Source organism: Lampetra fluviatilis, chromosome 27, assembly GCF_964198595.1.
Source record: "Lampetra fluviatilis chromosome 27, kcLamFluv1.1, whole genome shotgun sequence".
NCBI classification, from domain to species: domain Eukaryota; kingdom Metazoa; phylum Chordata; class Hyperoartia; order Petromyzontiformes; family Petromyzontidae; genus Lampetra; species Lampetra fluviatilis.
The window spans coordinates 6,443,589-6,461,488 of NC_136301.1; the positions used below are offsets into that span (position 1 = coordinate 6,443,589).

The 17,900-nt window shown below is 44.6% G+C and overlaps 1 protein-coding gene across 1 annotated transcript in view; it reads right to left on the reverse strand.

Annotated features, from left to right (window-relative positions):
• Window positions 1-17,900, reverse strand: part of CSTF3 (cleavage stimulation factor subunit 3) — a 51,768-nt gene that overhangs the window by 16,773 nt on the left and 17,095 nt on the right. Inside the window, exons 3-8 of the mRNA XM_078869149.1 lie at window positions 17,023-17,118; window positions 4,320-4,352; window positions 3,071-3,168; window positions 1,524-1,590; window positions 1,273-1,307; window positions 432-558 (exon numbers count right to left, since the gene is read on the reverse strand). Coding sequence (XP_078725275.1) covers window positions 432-558; window positions 1,273-1,307; window positions 1,524-1,590; window positions 3,071-3,168; window positions 4,320-4,352; window positions 17,023-17,118 — 456 coding nt within the window. The remainder of the gene's footprint in view (window positions 1-431; window positions 559-1,272; window positions 1,308-1,523; window positions 1,591-3,070; window positions 3,169-4,319; window positions 4,353-17,022; window positions 17,119-17,900) is intronic.

Below are 17,900 nucleotides of genomic sequence, written 5' to 3' on the forward strand. Positions count from 1 at the left end.
TAAATAACATACCTGTCAACCCATACGGTTTACCCGTATTCTTGTACCGGGAAATTGAGTTTTCAGGTCCATACGGCGTGCAGCCATTTCAATACGGGCTAAGAAAATGTGTTTATTTATTTGTGTTGCTCCCTTGTGATGGGGCTTTGCAGGATTTATAAGGGCACATGGTGACTAATAAGGTCTAAATTGGTCAGTAATAAGGTAGGCACTGATAAGGGGTTGACAGGTATGAGATAGTGGCTGCTGCTGCCGATGATGATGAGGGCGAGATGGCAGGATGACATGAGTCAGCTGGTGGTCTCGACGGGCACAGCGCCCCTTAACACGCGGAGGGTTTGCCGCTGCATCTGCTCTCCGATTAGCGCGGTCGGCTACGTACGGTGCGAGCAAACCTCGACGTGCGTACATGCTCTCACTCGAAGCCTCACCTCCTCGTATTTGTTGTAGTCTCGCCACAGGTGCTCGATGTTGATCATGGGGTTGACGCATCCACGCTGGTAGACCCTGCGCACGGCCGTGATGCGCTGGTTCTCCGCGTACGAGCCCACCGCCTCCCTACACAAAGATAAAAGCCTTTCAGAGACTGCCCCGGGGTTAGCGCTGTTAGCGAGCACCGATTAAGGTCGGCACTCAGGGCCGTCCAAAGGGGAGGGGGGTGCGGAGCCTGGGACAAATCATAGCGTGTGGGCCGCCCCCCCGCCGACGCTTTGAAACTAAACGGGAAGTATTACATTTGACACTACCGTGACGTCGAAGCACGGGGCCCCCCAAGGCGCGGGACCCAGGGCAGACGCCCAGATTCGCGGGAACCCTAGGGACCCCTCGGCCGACACGGCGCACGAGGTGGTGCGTGGCCAACACCACGCCCGGCCGCTTTTGTCCGACCCAGTGCTGATGTTTCCAGCACCGTGTGTCAGGTACTCAGGCGAGGCTGAATCGACCTAGAGGAGGCCCAAGACCGGTTCAGAAAATAACCCCTGATGTGAGCCACGGCCGGGACTCGAACTCGGGGTGCCGGGATCGCAGTGCAGTGCGCTATCTACTGCACTTCCACTTCCAACCGTATGTAAATCCTCACACACGTGCAAAACAAGTGGTGTAATTATTTGAACAACATCTACCACATGTCACTTAAGTGGCGGTTACATAACCGCTGAGCTTGTGCCAGACTAGGTGCACTTTGAGTGCCATGTTAAGCAGCCTTGCAAGAGAGACCCAAAGGCTTGAATAGATGGACCTTGGCAAATAATATTTCATAAAGGTACTTACACCCCCTTAAGGAAGCTGATGTAGTCAACCCAGATCTAAAAAAGAGAAACATTAAAACACTGGAATCAACGTCAGGTTTGCAATTACAGTCCAAGCACAATGATAACGCCAAGTGAATGTCGATTTATAACGACGCGAGGCTGCGCTGTTTCCTGCACGGCATCTTGATATGCGGTAACATTTATACAATTTACTTCAACCGATAAGCCGTGGGGGGGGGGGGGGGTGTGGGGGGTGGGTGGGTGCCTTACTGGGTAAGACATGATGTCCATTCCAATCTTGTCCAGGGCAAAGTCATAGGCCTGAGCCATCTTCTCTCTAAGGCGAGGAGGGGAGCAGGGGGGAGGGGGGTGGCGGGGAGGTGGAGAATAATTGTAACGTCCGTGCCCGAAGGTATCGCGTTCGCAGTCTCAAGTCTACGTGCAAAAATCAGAATCAGAACATTTATCCTGGAGGAATCCGATGAGCTGTAAAGGTCTATTTCACAGATGTCCGGCAAGCGATGCGGCACAAACCGCGCGTGCTTTCCGGCTAGCGCAGTGGCGGCGAGCTTGCTGTATAAACAACAGCTCTGTGACGCTGGGTTCTCTGAGCTGCATCTATTCGTCGGAGCTCATCCTGTGACTAGAAAGCCAATCTCTCTAGGTCAATGGTTCTCAAGGCGTGGACTCCGGGCACCACAGGGTGGACAGCGATGGTCCTCCGGGTGGGTCCACGGGGGCTGCGATGTCAACGCAGGTTGATCCGGACAATAGCAAAATCGTTAATAACCCCTTTTGTTTCGGACACGAAATTAATATTTTTACTTATGATGTTTCATTTTTAAATTACATTAGGCAAACCACCCTGACCCTAAGATCTAGATGCCACCGCTAAAAAAAAAACCTTATAACCGAGTTATATATATTTTAAAAAATAAGTTCCGGTAAATACGAATCAATTTGTACTAGTGGTATTTAGAAAAGTGAATGCGTTTTGTCACCAGGGGTGGAGGGTGGCTGGGTGGTCCGTGGAAATGTTTTCTTCGACTGAGTGTCCACGAGCCAAAACAAAGTTTGAGAACCGCCGCTCTAACGCTAAGGCTCGCTGTTGGGCTAAAAGGGAGTTGTGGTCACTTGACACCAAAAGGCACGTCATTTCAATTTCAGTGGCTCTCTCGCGACCACTCCGATACACGTGGAGCGAAAGAACCCAGCCTACAGCGGCAACCACAACGCACGATAAATAGAATGAGCGCGAATGTACGAAAGTGTGTTGAACTTATTTCGCACTGTGTGTAGCCAACCGTGCTAATCGCAGAGGTGCGGGGGAAGGAAAACAAACTAAATACAAAAAGTAGTTCTAAAGAAAGAAGTTTTCAATCTTGATTTTGCGGTGCGTAGCTCCCAACGGCTTCCTAGAATGAAAGTCGTGCCATGGCCATGTGTCGTATCCCTCTACTACTTCCTGTCCGCATCGTTAAAACCTTAACCAACTTCCCGTTTCCCCTTCCTAACCTTGCCCCACCCTTTCATCATCCTCCCTTGCCACCCATTCCTCTTGCCCTTCCTAACCTCGCCCCTCCCTTTGCCTATGATCACCCTCTTCCTTGCCATCCCTTCCCCTCCCCAACACTCAAACCCAATCCCTATTCCCCAACAGCCAATAACTAGCGCACCATTTATAATTCTTGTAAAGCGCTTTGACCAAACACGCTATATAAATTCCTAGATAAGATACGATGTACGGGAGACAGGGTGTGTGTGGGGCCAGGAGCGAGTTTAATAAACCGTGAAAACAATCCGGCGGAGAGGCTCACTTGAAACTGGGCAGCTTTCCCTTGGTGTCGCGCACGTAGGTGAGGTAGCATTTCCACAAATCGATGTGCAGAACCTTCATGAGACATCGCTGGAACAGCTGCTCCACACAAGATAGCGGAGCCCCAGCGTTAGCGTTGGGCAGCGTTTCTCGGCGAGGGCACGGTCGCCGTCGGCGAGCGTGCCACTCGATCCGGCCACAAAGCGTGGTGGGAGCGGTACCACGGCGCGTGGTCCAGTCGCAGGCATTTGTTGACCACGCACGCACGCAACAACAACCGCCGCCGCCATTCTAAAAGATGTGGCGGCGACGTCATCACGTCGCTTGCGCCAGGATATGTGCACGTTAAGACCACGCGAAGTGTCGAACACCCACTGGTAGGTCACGGGACAGACCCAGGTGCCATGGGTTGACTCACTGAGATGACTGGCCCGATGCATCACATGTGCCCCCTACTGTGCCACACATGCGCACACAACACTAGGCAGACTAACACACACACATACGCTCCACAAGCTCACGTTTGAATGTAGTGGACAAAAGAATGCCTGCACCAGACACTTTTCACTACCGAAACCATTTTTGTCACGCACTGCTCATGTGATCTTCTTGGTTCTTTCAGTAAAGTCACGTAGAAGGGAATAAAATAATAAAAATAAAACATAATAAAATAATTCTCACGTTTCGGCCACAACGCAAGCAGCCGTTCACCTGAGGACGGCTGCTTGCGTTGTGGCCGAAACGTCGTGAGAATTATTTTATTATGTTTTATTTTTATTATTTTATTACTTCCCTTCTACGTGACTTTACCGAAAGAACCAAGATGAATCCCTGCAGTCACGAAAGCTTTAAATCGAAATTTAACTGCTCATGTGATGTTACACCTTTAGGAATCTAAATCACAAGGGCATTCTGGACAAAGTTGAAGACTGGATTCAACCCTGCCAGAGATGAGCAGGAAATCACTATCAAGTAATAATTAAATGCGCGGCGATGTTATTACGCGTAAATTACATTTTAATCCGGTAATTTTTTTACATTTTATTATTTCCAGTATGCGGGACATCCCCCGTAGCCAGAAAATAACTCTAATTAGTCCGGCTTCGACAGGATTTATAGTCATAGCGAGGTTAACCCCAATAAAACAACGATCGGTCGCGTTAAGAACCGACAAAGCAGCGAAATTCACAGCTCTTTGGTCTGGGCATCCCCCCCCCCCGACCCATCACAACGGTTGTCACGCAGCTTACCTTCTCTACTCTGTCAAAGTGTTTGGATTTTATCTGGAACGCAGCACAAGAGGGGAAAAGCATAGCAAAGTCATTTCTGCAGCACAGTACGGGCAAATAAACAAGGTGACGCACGTGCACGCACACACACACATCAGGGGAAATCGACATGAAATGAACGCAAACACGACGGTACATTCTGGACTCACGCATCGCTCGATTCGGGACTCACGCATCGCTCGCATTTCACGTGCAACGTCGCAAACTGAATTCAATTAACGTGCACCTACAATAAGTCACGGGGTTTTCACGCAGATTTATTTAAAGGTATGCACAAACTCACACGCCGTAACGTCAATAGAGCAAATCAACCGTCGAGATTCACAGCATTTCTGAAATAACTCAACACACTCGTCAACAACAAGGCGGGTCTAAAAATAAATATGAGTGTATATGGGCGACGTTTTGAGCAATGGGCCTTCTTCATAACGCATGACATTTAAGAAAGTATTAATTTATGTAATATATGCAAAAATGGGCCACCGATGTGCTATGAATAAGTCAGCATCAGTTTTGTTTCACGAATGCATTAGCTGCACATCACACGAGCTGTAATGTTATGTACGCCAGCAAAATATACACGGATATGAAAACACCAATATATAGCTTAATACAACAGTGGCCAGTATTATTCCCGAGTTAAAAAGGTCCACTTTATATATTCAAGTCTTGAAATTAATCAATCGCACACCAAACAACTCGGTGGACATATATGATCAAGTCCCATTCTCGTCAAGCTTCCTAATCATCGTACGCGTGTAGACCACGCTGAAAATAGAAATTAAAGAGCGCTATTCCGCGTCCAGTCGAGCAGCAGCATTGCGGTTCGCAGACTTCCCCCGCCTCCGTTTAAGCCCGGTTGTCCACGCAGGGTGCGAAGGAAGTTCAACGTACGTACACTTCTCTTCCATGGACCTGACGACCCGAGTTCATTCCTTGGCTCAGCCCACCGTCAGCGTCGAGTGATATCTGATCTGGCCATTGGCTTCCAGCGTGGCGAGGTATGGTAAAACAACTCCCATGACTGGCATTGGTGTGGGGGAGGTCTTCGTAGAGCAGTGGACTGACAAAGTGGCTGAATTATGAAACAGTTTTAATCACCATTATCATTAATTTTATTTTCCGTTATGATGCCACTAGACGGCATCTTACATGTATATAAAGTACAAAAATATATTCCGATTTGTTTAGGAAACATGTCAGCTCTTGAGAAAACAACTTCTTGTCTCAAGTGTGAGGCGTCGTGATGGATGTGTAATGCGTGATTAAATTGTGCCAGTCAGGTTTCACCAAAGAATAAACTAAACTACTAAACCATTTTTATGTTCAGAAGCGACCTGGCTATCACAATTGACGGCTCAATGAATTGGCTTATCACGTGGAAATTTATAGCAGCCAAATAATATTTTAGCCAAATAATACTCTAAACACGCGATGTTGATTCTAAATGTGGAGGGAAAAACCGGAGACACCGGAAAAAAATCCACGCGGCCACGAGGAGAGAGACATAAACACTACAAATATAGAGCAGGCGTCAGCGTCGGGATCAAAACCACGTCCTCCTGTATACTAGGCGAGGCAGTTAACATCTCGCCACCACGGCACCCCCAGAGACACAAATTGAACTTACACTATATACAACCAATCAAACTACATTTTCAAGGGTTATGGAAAAGATAATGCAATCTAAGACGAGATTTGAAATGTGACCGTTTCTCTTTCCCCCCCAAAGCCACGTTTTGTTTGAACAGCCGAGAGGAAGACGTGGCGTGCGTGATGTCAGTGTAACGCGATACGAGCGCGCGGAAGGATGTAGCCGACAGAGCGAAATCGACGGAGATCTCATTCCTCGTGTTAAAAACACTGCCGACACATTCGTCAAACCACGCTGCCCTAAAAAGGAACACTACACAACAGGTGCCGTTTCGGGTAACGAGCCTCCTTCAGAGCACACCAAAGGCCAGAGACCTCGCGTGTCGTTATTGACGTGTTTTTTGACATCTTTAACAAAGATCCTTAATGTATGTTTGTGTTGCCTTTCCACTACAACTATTGCACGGCTACATTCAACGACACGGGTTTGGCAACGTAGGCCTTTGCCTGATACGCTGTAGAGTTGCGGTACTTAGAAAAATGTACACCCCCTTTTTCCACCCAGTGCTGAATGAAGGCCTCCCCCCTTTGTACGCCGGTCATGGAAGATGTTTGCCCATACTTCACTGCGCTAGCCAACACAGGTTGAACGTGAAGGAAGAGCCAAGAGGACCCGTTCAGATACCTTTCGCCCACTGATGTTAACCGTGGCCATGAACCTAAACCCATGACGCCGGGTTGTTCGTACGGTCGGTCGCCGACACGCTGCGGTTGGCTACGTACGGCGCGAAAGGAGTTCAACATACGTACATGCAGATGCCGAGCGTGTCAATGACCACTTAAGAAAAACCAGATTTGACACAAGTGCTAAAATCGAATTTCACAGCGCGGCCTTTATGAACCAATGCGCCAACGTCCCTGCCCGACTCTCCTCCCAAACGTCCCGTTAACAGCGCGATCGGCGCAATCTTTACGTCGCACCGCAGACAAATTCTCGTTTGCAAACCAGCTCCTCCTCGGTTAACGAAGAAGCCTCCGGTGCCGGCTAAGCGAGGGCAGCGTTAACTTCATGCAGTAGCCGTCCGATGGAATGAGATACATGGCCAGGGTGGTTGAGCCAGAGCCACACAATGCCATAGTAATTCGCGACTGGCTCGTCGACCGACGATCGGTGCGGTTGAGCGCGACGGTACGCAGAGCGATGTCGAGCGACGACAAAGCAACACTGCTGGCAACAGTTGCTCTGCGCCAAGTGTGGGGTGGGCTTTCCTGAAGGTAGAGCAATCACACCCGAGCAAACAGTTGCAAGGAACTGGAGTTGCAAGCAACTGGGGTTGCAAGCAACTGAATCGCTCTCGTGACTGGGCGTCTCGACGACTGGTTGAGCAATCGATTGCGCAACTTGGTTGCAGGCAACTGAATCGCTCTCACGTGTGGGCATCTCTAAAACCAGTTAAGCGATCAGTTGCGCAATTGGGTTGCTCAAAGTAGAGACGAGACTAACTGCAAGCATACTCAAAACCATGTGACACTTGGCGAAATACGGTTGTTACAATCCTGATGCAAGTGGGAGGGGGGGGGGCGGTAGCTAGCTAACCAGAAAGAGGGCAGGAGTTGGTTGTGAGGGGCACGGCAAAAACACACGACAGTGCAGTTGCAGCCAACAAAGTTGCGCGATGTCGAGAGCGATTGGGTTGCGTGACCAATCCTGGAGCTTGGAGCAGCCCTTTACGCAACCAACGGATGGCATCTTTAAGACACCATCAGGCAGCGTAAAGGCAACAAAAGTTTTTTTTTTGTTCGACCGTGTAAATGTGTCGTTAAACCCGCCACCAGCCGATTAGTAAGGTTCGTCACGTAAACAAAACGTGCAAATGAGTTACTCGTACAGCACACTGATGTTGGGAGAGTAAACCCACAACGTTTACAGAGTATGACTTTTCTCTGGTGATTACAACAACCTCATCCCGTATCGGTCTTAAATAGGGGGGTAAAGGTGATGTCATCACTGTGAGCCTTTCAGGTGCGATGAACCTGAGGGGGGTTAATCTTGTCACAGAAGCTACAATGGATCGCGTACAGCTGAGAAAATGGAAGTACCTATTATTGGCTGGGTTATGGTTTCACGACACATTTTTATTTATGCAATCTAACACAAAAAAACTTGATTAAGGACATTGGTCGTGAAAGCCTGCGTGTTAAAGTGTAAAGGCGACCATAAAGGGGGCCCCGAGAGAATATGTTTCCGCTCCGTGGCGCTGCAGAGCGGAGCAATAATGACTGCTCCACCGGTTCTCCCCTGAGACGAAACGAGAGCTGTTCCCCTCGTGTGAAATAAAAAGTGGCCAATGTAAAATTACTTTTTTTTACATGCATTTTTAAAAACTGGGATGAAAACAAACCACACGTCGGACCGGTGGTCAAATTGCACTTCATGGTGAACCCAATTAGCCGTCGCCACGGAAGTATAGAAACGCCGATCCAATCGCAGTTTTAACTTGGCGATAGTAAAAAGGTGATGTTTATATCCCGTTACCCACGGCAATTATTCTTGCACGCAAGATGGGGGCCATCCATTTCGTAGGTACGCAAAAATCTGTCGAAACTTGACCCCTCCCGCCCTCCCTGTACGCACGCGTACTTTCTACACCCCCACCTGCGTACGTACGCCTGACGCACCCCCCTCCCCCCCGGAATACTATAGAATGGCCGATATGTAATCCACGCAGAAACGATCAATGATTAATAATATTAACGTGTTTAAGCAGATAGTCCACCGCCGGCTGCATTTTCGAGGCTTCACCCCCCCCCCACCCCCGTTTCCGATGCGTACGCACATTGTCAGTAGACCTCCGATACGCAAGCGTACGCATTTGGGTTAACCCCCTCCCCCCTCCATGCGTGCGTACTAAATGGATGGCCCCTATCCCACATGGAGCACGATATTTCCTGAACATCTTTAATCCGTCAGTCCTGAGATTACAACTGTAGTTGTCAGGAAGACTTTTATAGCGTGGGATTTCGCATCAAAGTTATGATTCGTAGTTGATTGCTTGGATAAGGCCACGTCAAGACTTGTCCGTTTTCGCGTTTGCGTCCTGCAGTAAGATGTGAAATATTATATTACACGATTGCTTATAAAACTCCCCGCACCTCCGATTATCACGGTTGTCTAACGTGCGTTGCGAAAGAAGTTCAACATCCATACATGCTTCTCTCGCTATTTTGGTGAATGCAAAACATTATCGCTGGCTATAACCCAGGAAACAGGCCTGTACCCATCAGCCCCTGGCCCCCTCTCCACTTGCAAATGAATTAACCGTCACGATTCAAGAATCAATTATTTATTTTACACCATGGCACATCGTAGCACCTCTGGAAGCTGCAGGTCACGTGAACCCAATATTTTACGCAAATTCGAAATACACGATTCTGAAGTGCAGCTCGAAGCACGCATCATTAAAAAAAATCGCAGAGGCTATGGAAACCGATCATCGTGCGTAAATGCCGCACAAATTGCGCGTATCCTAAAAAAAAATGTGCAAGTTAACAAAAATGGTGACTTTTAAAAATCCTGACATGAACCTTTATAGCCCCTTACCTGCACGCGAGAGCAGGAACAATTACCACCATGAAAGCAAAGTGCTAAAAAGAAATACGTTCTTGCTAATCCGGCTTGTATTGTTGCCAAGATAACAGGACTGTGTTCCTGTTTTACTGGTATAACAGCACTATGAACCTGTTTCCTTTTTAAAAAAAATACATAACCTTGAAATCATAACCATTCACAGAATAGCATTGATACTCGAGGAGTAACACAGTACAAGCTTGACTCAACACGTTGCCAAATGTTTTCGCCATATTTTTGGCCTGAAGATAAAACGTACCAATGCTTATTCTCAACGGAGAAAAACGCATAGGCAAAATGTTTTGGCCATAAAAAAAAAGATGCAAATATAGCTCCATGTGTGCAGTCATCTACTCATCTACAAATTCCCCGGATTAAACAGCCAAATTGCAAACAATGGAATGAATTGTGGATTTAAGTGTATTCTGTGAATGACATTAGTCCTATTCATGTAGACAATGGTGGATTAATTTAATTCTCGTAGTTACAGAAGGGGTTGGCAAAGCTGACCTTTTCGCAAACGTAACTGGGAGTAGTCTTTGCTTATGAACAAAACTAAGAAAATGCGCAAAGTTTGGCCACCATAAATAAATGATGGCCCGGAGCTTGATTGGCTTCGCAAAATGTAAAGTTGTAACCTGCCTCAAACAAGTCGCACCCTAAACATTTAAAAGGCAGATAAAGCCCGCACACGTTTCTTAGTATTTAAAACAAGTGTCCCGAAGAGAGGCTTTCAATAATTTTGCATTTTAATTTGGTTAGACTTCCATCTGGTCCAACACCATGGAGACTAGAAAAGCTATCTCGGGTGTGGACCAATCAATTCCTCAAGGACAGTGCATACATTATTAGAGTTGTGTTTTTTGTTTGCAATCCGACCGCAGGTATTGTGGTCAATGCAAACATGACTCCTTGTAAAAAAGTGTCAGTTTTGTTGCCAGATAAAAGGGTAAAAAAACAATTATCATATTTTGCTTTTGCCAGTTGTGATTAGAAAGCAAGTGATAGGCCAGTTGATGGTTCAACTCCAATGTCGCTTGAGTTAAGAGGTAGACTACAAATCGCAATTGGGTTATATTCGCCAAGAGTGAGGTGCTTGCTTTTTCACTATATGCCTGCCGCATATCTTTGCAGAAGAGATAACGCAAACATTACAAATTCTATTCAGACTGCATGTACTCCGAACCAGAGATATTCCATGCCTTCTTGTGTCATTATCCAGCAAATAGTAATTGTTTGTTTAAATTGGAAAATATAATTAAATTAAACATGAACAGTCATCCTTCAAGTGACATTGCCCGGTAATTGGCTTTTCCTATTAAAATGCATTACGCCAAACACATCACGAGGCTTGGCCAAATTTGCCTTGACAATTGGGGACTGGTGTCACATCACTCACTACAGGGCGTAGACTCCCATAACGAGGAAGCAATGGCCATCAAAGATTTGTCCTCCAATACAAGGATTCCTATCTGTAAATGATCTTACCAATGACACCCTCCCGTCACATCCTTGTGGATGAGAGGCGTTATACACTAGTATGCTCCCACATTTGCAGACGCCAAGAATTGTTGATGAAGACTACGCTCGAGCTGACATATTGGACTAGAAGTTTCTAAACGCCAATAAAGAGAGCCCGACCATTTGATCTCATCTCATTATATCGCACCTTAATCCACAGTGCTTTAGAACAATTATAACTTTTCGATTTAAAGCTTTCGTGACTGCAGGGATTCATCTTCTTGGTTCTTTCGGTAAAGTCACGTAGAAGGGAAATAATAAAATGTAAAAAAATAAAACATAAGGACTGCTGCTTGTGTTGTGGCCGAAACGTCGTGAGAATTGTATTTTATTATGTTTTGTTTTTATTATTTTATTATTTCCATTCTACGTGACTTTACCGAAAGAACCAAGAAGAACAATTATAACATTGTACGTAAGGTGACAGTTGTTAAAATAAAGAGTGGGAGTGTAAAAAGTGGTGTAGTTATGGTTATGACAGTGAGGACCGGTGAAGGTTAAGGAGGGGTTGGGGTAGTGATAGGGGTAGTGATAGGGGTTGTGGTAGGCGTTGGGGTAGCGATAGGGTTTGGGGTAAACCTGGTCGTAGCTAGAGGCTAACAGTTAGCTGGGCAAGGGAGAAGAGATGATGGGGGTTGTTTGAATGGAGGAATGGAAGCCGGTTATAGTGAAGGTGATTGTTTCACGTGCTCCAGTGGGAGTTGGTTCCAGTGAAGGGGAGCAGGAAAAGAGCGAGAGAGTGAGACTGGGCGCAGGGCAAGTGATGTGCAGAGAGCGATGGTAGAGATTGTAAGCCTATCAATTTTCACAATTTGGATGTTAATTAGAAATGTTTAAACAATAAGAAATGTTTTAGGGATCACATGGATTACAAACGGCGAGCTAAAAGAGAAACACGAGGACATACGGCTCAAGATGAGTCAAAGTGGACGGCGTTCGCAGTCACGCAGAAAAGAGAACGCTGCTCGTGCACGCCGACTTAAAAGGAGTCATGCTGACGTAATTTTGCGACGATACGGCTTGGGAAACTTTAAACCCGAGACACTGTAGTCGTGACAGTGGTACAAAGCGTACATCATTTGCGTATAATGTACTGTGATGAAAGTCTAAAAGTTAGTACCCCCCCCCCCCCATCTAACAAAGATACAGCAGCCTCCTCTCTCTACACGTGCCGTGTCCTTTCGTCGGCGATCGTGGCCTTCCTTCCCTTGAGCTCTCTCCACGATATTTACTCAAAATACTTCTATCAAATGCTCCGAGTTGCATCCAATTATTCAAATTGCTCAAGATATTTAATTTGCTGTGTTTCCCCGGCTTCTTGTACCTATACATTTCCCAGTCAGAACATGAGATCCATGGCTGCGTCAGTGAGTTAATAGAATTTAAATCAACAAAGCAGCCACGTAACCTGGCAGCTTCTGGAATAAATTCATGGTGGTGCAGTTGCCAAAACATTCTCCCCCAATTTTACAATCTCAACAGGCCTGTCACAGTTGAGGTTAATAAATTGACCTAAATAAGATTAACTTTAAAACACTCGTTTCTACAGTTGGGACTGCTGCCCCCCACCCCCACCAATGTTACTACTGGCGCTGTCACTCGCTTGTTTCACGCGTATAACAAAAACGCCTCGTCTTCCCCCTTGCACTGCTACTCTCTATCGAGAATAACATTGTACGGAAAGCACAATTTGACGTTGTTATTTGCTAATTTTGCAATGAAAAAAATCGCTCAAAGTTAATCTCCAGTGTGAATGTCTCACACCTTATGAAAAAAACCGACTGACATTGACATGACTGTCGCTGTATATACAGTATGCATATCCCTGTTATATAAATATATTTATTCAAGATATCTTTGCTAATTTGAAGCTTTCGTGACTGCAGGAATCCATACTCTTTGGTTCTTTTGGTAAAGTCACATATGGTAGAAAAATTTTTATTTTAAATTATTTATCCTACAATCAAAAAAAGACATGGTCAAATTTTTTTCGGAGGCCCTTGAGTTTTTGTATAAATAAAGACCTTCATCTGTATGTCTCACAAACCTCTCGGGTACTTCCGAACGAGGTACAAAACAGAAATTTGGTACATATGTAGCTTTTAGGATGCAAACTGGAAGAAAATCTAAAAATCCGAGATTTTTTATTTTAAGGCCCCAAAATCTCGATTTTAAGTGCCCCATAAACATGCTTGTGCATGTCATTCAGAAACCGTTCAAAGTATATGATTGCGTTTTTTTTCGTTTGATAGAGCGTTAAACAGCAAAATTAAATTAAAGTGAGAACCATTGTTCTATCTTTTATTGTTCTTGAGATATTTCGGATTCAAGCGGTTTTGAACGCTAAAATACGTATTTTATGTTCATATCGGAAAAATTAGAATACGGTTGAAGATAAGAGCTCCCCATCATAGAGAATCAAGTTAATTCATTTTTGTTCTAATACAAAAATTGTATCTTTAAATTTAGCGGTTTCTGATGGGTACATCATTAAATATAAGTTTGAATAAAGTCGTCAATCGTTTTTTTCTGGCAAAAAAATAAAGAAAATTGGAGTAGTTGTTAGTGTCTGATCGTAGATAAAAATGGTAAAAAATCATATCAGGCAAATTATATATTTAAACTTGTGCCTGGCGAAGACCGGCTTTTATTATGAATTAGTTGAATTCGATCTAGATCCAAGCATTTTCTCGAATTTCCCCGGACAAATTCTGAAGGCGGATGTCACTCGAGTTGAATTTGCATTTTACTTTGCATTGAAATTTCATTGTTTCCTCATTGCACCCTCAAATGTACCAGGTAGGTGCACCACCTACCATCCCAGACTGCACTTTAGACCCTAACAGCCACATGTCAATAATGTGGGCAGACAGACAAGTGACATCACGGGGCCTTTGTGCAATAGCCTACAAAGATAAATAGCTGATAAAGCTTCAGAACTCTGTTTTAGAGGCACAAAAGAGGGGGGGGGGGGATGGTTAGCTTCACATTAGCACGCCAAATAGCCCTCAAAGCTTTGTCTGCACGTTCCTTCATAAAGAGCCCGAGACCAACTCGGACCAGCAGACTTGCAAAGTTTCAGAGAACCTGTTTATATCTCAGATCTGTGGCCTAGATAAAAAAAATATCGAGCTTTGAGTTTACTTATCTGCCACTGGGTAGTAATTTCCACGGTGTTATTTTTATTTCTCTGCATTACCTCACCATCACATTACAAATGGGCGCACACAAACAGTATCACTGAAAGTTCCCAATCGTAGTCACAGCCATTCCTGTGCAGGTGCATGAACACACAACCACAAAAAGTGTCTGTATCCATACATACATGAGTGCATACATCCACACTTCCACACATACAAATTTATGCACACACACACAAAGATCCCCGTATAGCCTTAACAGACTGTTGGGGCACGTAAACTAAACTAACTTTTTCAGAAGCGACCTGGCCACATGATAGCTCAACAAAGTGGCTTATCATGTGGACATGTACAGCAGCCACATACTCTAAACGCATGTTTCTAAATGCGGAGGGAAAAACCAGAGGACCCGGAAAAAAACACATGACCATGGGGAGAACATGCAACCTCCAAATATAAAGGCGTCAGTGTCAGGATCGAACATACTCCTGCATACCAGGCGAGGCAATAACATCTCGCCACCATGGCGCGATGTTAACTGCTTGTTAGCGAGCACCAATGAAGGCTGGTACGGTACACGAGGGGGTGGGTGGTCAGCACCACGCCCAGTCGCCTTTGTCTTCCCAGTGGTGTTATTTATACACCATACCAGGTACTCATTTGAGGCTTAGTCGACCTAGTGGAGGCCCAAGACCAGTTCAGTTAATCGTCACCGGTGTTGGCTGTGAGCGCATGAATATGCGCAATTACACTCTACAACATACCCCTGTTATACTGCCACACGCAAGTGCATTTAACAGCATGCACGCAGGCCACGTACATGCAAGTGCAGTTTCACAAGCACACGCAACGATTCGCACATGACCATGCCACTTCGTTTGCCACGACCGAAACCTCGCACTGGCGCATGCACACGCACATTTTTATTCATGTTCATTGCTGTTTTTATGTATTTTCATTCATCCAAACTCACTCACTAAACTCTTCAACTTTGCTGTGAAGCGTGTTGATACGTTTCTGTGTTTGGATGCAATTTAAATTAAGATTGTGACCATGACACACGCTCATACATTATTCTACATACTATGCGCACCGCACACACACCAGTGTATTTTCAAACGCAATCTTATTCATACATGCATCCATTGCCATACCCAAGTACATATATTTGCAGACAACATCCATCATGCATACACACATGTACACTCATATTCATTCAATTGTGCATGCCCATTCACATACCGCTCTTCACTCATGATTGCATGCACAAACATACAAAAGCCCAAACACACACACACACACCAATAGGCGCACGTAATATTGTATCTGCAAAATACTGCAAAACACAAACGTGTTCACACATACACGAGACAAAAGTTTAAAAGATACTAACTCTACATAAAATGGTATACAAATAAATAGACTTAATAACATGATCTACAAATAACCCTCAATTCACGATGGCTATCGGCAGCATATAACCCTGTTATATGCATCACTGACCTGAGCAAACCGAATGCATTAACGAAAACATGTCTTAACGCAATCACGTGACCTACAGCAAATATTTTTCCAAAACAGTCAGTTATTTAGACATTGTCACACTAAATAACACACACGCACATATTTTAGAAGCAAACGTAAATGGTTTAAGAGATTAGATAAAAGTTGCACTTTAAATAAACATGAGGCGAAAGCTCGCTCTGGGTATCAAGGACAAGGAAACACTTGTGTGGGATAAGATGTACTATTGAAATATATTAGAAATAAAAGGACACTTTAGCCCAAAAATAAATTGACACAGGAGTCAGGAAATTCAGACAACCACAAGTGAATAAAAGTCAGGGCCACACAGCCAGACGTTAATATACACATTTTAATGTTGTTGCAACTCCAACATGCAACAAACATTTCTTTGCAATATGATTGCTTGATATATATAAAAAAAGTATTTTCAATACCCACCACGTATGATTGTTTAAAAATAATAATATAAATATATATCGCTAAACCCAATCACCGACAACATACCATATTTTCTCTTATTTGGTAAACATTACAGTTTCTTTACAAGGGTATAATATTTTGTTCGGGCGATTTGAAGAATATTCACACAATTTGATATTACTTCACCGTTTTTCACGCTAACCGTATGAATTAAAAACGTGAGGATTCCTATTTTTTGGCACGGCAGACCAGGTTTTCTTGCAGACTCAGCGGCAACAAAAAAAACGCAGCGCCGCTGTCTCCGCCGCAGTGCAAGAAAACGCTGGAAGGGGAATATGTTGAAGATACTCACACGAGTGAATCTGAAAGTACGTAGCCAAACGGCACGGTCGTACATTATCTCTTTTGGCCCACGGCTTAACGCGGCTGTGGGTGACTGTGTTTTTTTTATAATACCTGCGTTTACAATAGGGGAGGGAAAATTGGTTAAAATTGCAATGTAAAAAAAAACATTGCCAGTATCGGCAACCTGCATTCCACGAACGTAAAATAACTGTCAGTTTATTTTAGTTTTGCAATGTGTAAACAAACAAAAAACTTGACGAAATTGTCATTTTCGCTACAACACTGCGGTGTTGCAACAGCAAGGCAGCACGATGCAAATAAAGCGTCCGAAAACGCATAATTACAAAGCCAATGTACAAATAATAATTTAAATATATGGCGTTTTTTGTTAAAAGCAATGTTATATGCATTGTGCATTTATAGCTTTACCCTCAAGTGATAACACTGGTAAAGAAATTAAAAATAAAAATAAATGTAAAAAGATAGTAACCTCTGCCTCTATGTAGGTCTTCCAGTATCGACCAGAATTGGTGAATTGGTTAACGAGCCGCTCCAGGATGCGCCGGGCCTTGTCGGGAACTTGATTCTGTGAGATTTGGGTCAGAAGCGGACGGGGAAAGGGCAGAAACACAGACGCACGCACATGCTCGTAAAGAGGCAGCAACAAAGACCAACACTCGCCCCACAGCTCCACACACCGCTGAGCAGATTGTCGTGGCTATACCAAGCCGAATTGCGTTGTGGTCACAATGATAGAACTGAAGCATTCAAAACGAATAGAACAACATTTCTAAAAGTGTATGTATGCAACGTGCGTTGCCAACTGTGATAATCGGAGGTGAGGGGGGGTGTGAGAAGGACAAACTAAATACAAAACATTTTTCTAAAGAAATTAGTCCATGTAATAAGCTCATATCATACGCAGTGTATACTCTTGCAATGTATCAACTTCTGCTCAGTAAGTTGCAGACATGGGAAGTGTCAATATATATGGACCCACAAATAAAATTAGATGAAATTGTTACAGATAAAATTATGATTGCGCATAAGCGTGATGGCGGGAATCCCAGAGTAAAAAAAAAACAGTCACCACTTATGAAAAATAGAGGTATCATAAGGTAGCCCATGATATAGCCTGTGCTCACTCCGAGCTATAAATGCTCTGATACGTGCAGTGTCTTTGTACTGTTTGCCTTTTGGCGTTGTTCTCTGGTCCGACAATAGTGAAACTAGGCCATAACGAAGCCCGTCTCTGGCGTAGGCCAATCAGTTTTAAAGACAATGCCATATACAGTAAAACCTTGAATTGCGGGTAACTTGGTCTATGAGTGTTTTTCAAGACGAGCACATTTTTTAAAATAAATATTC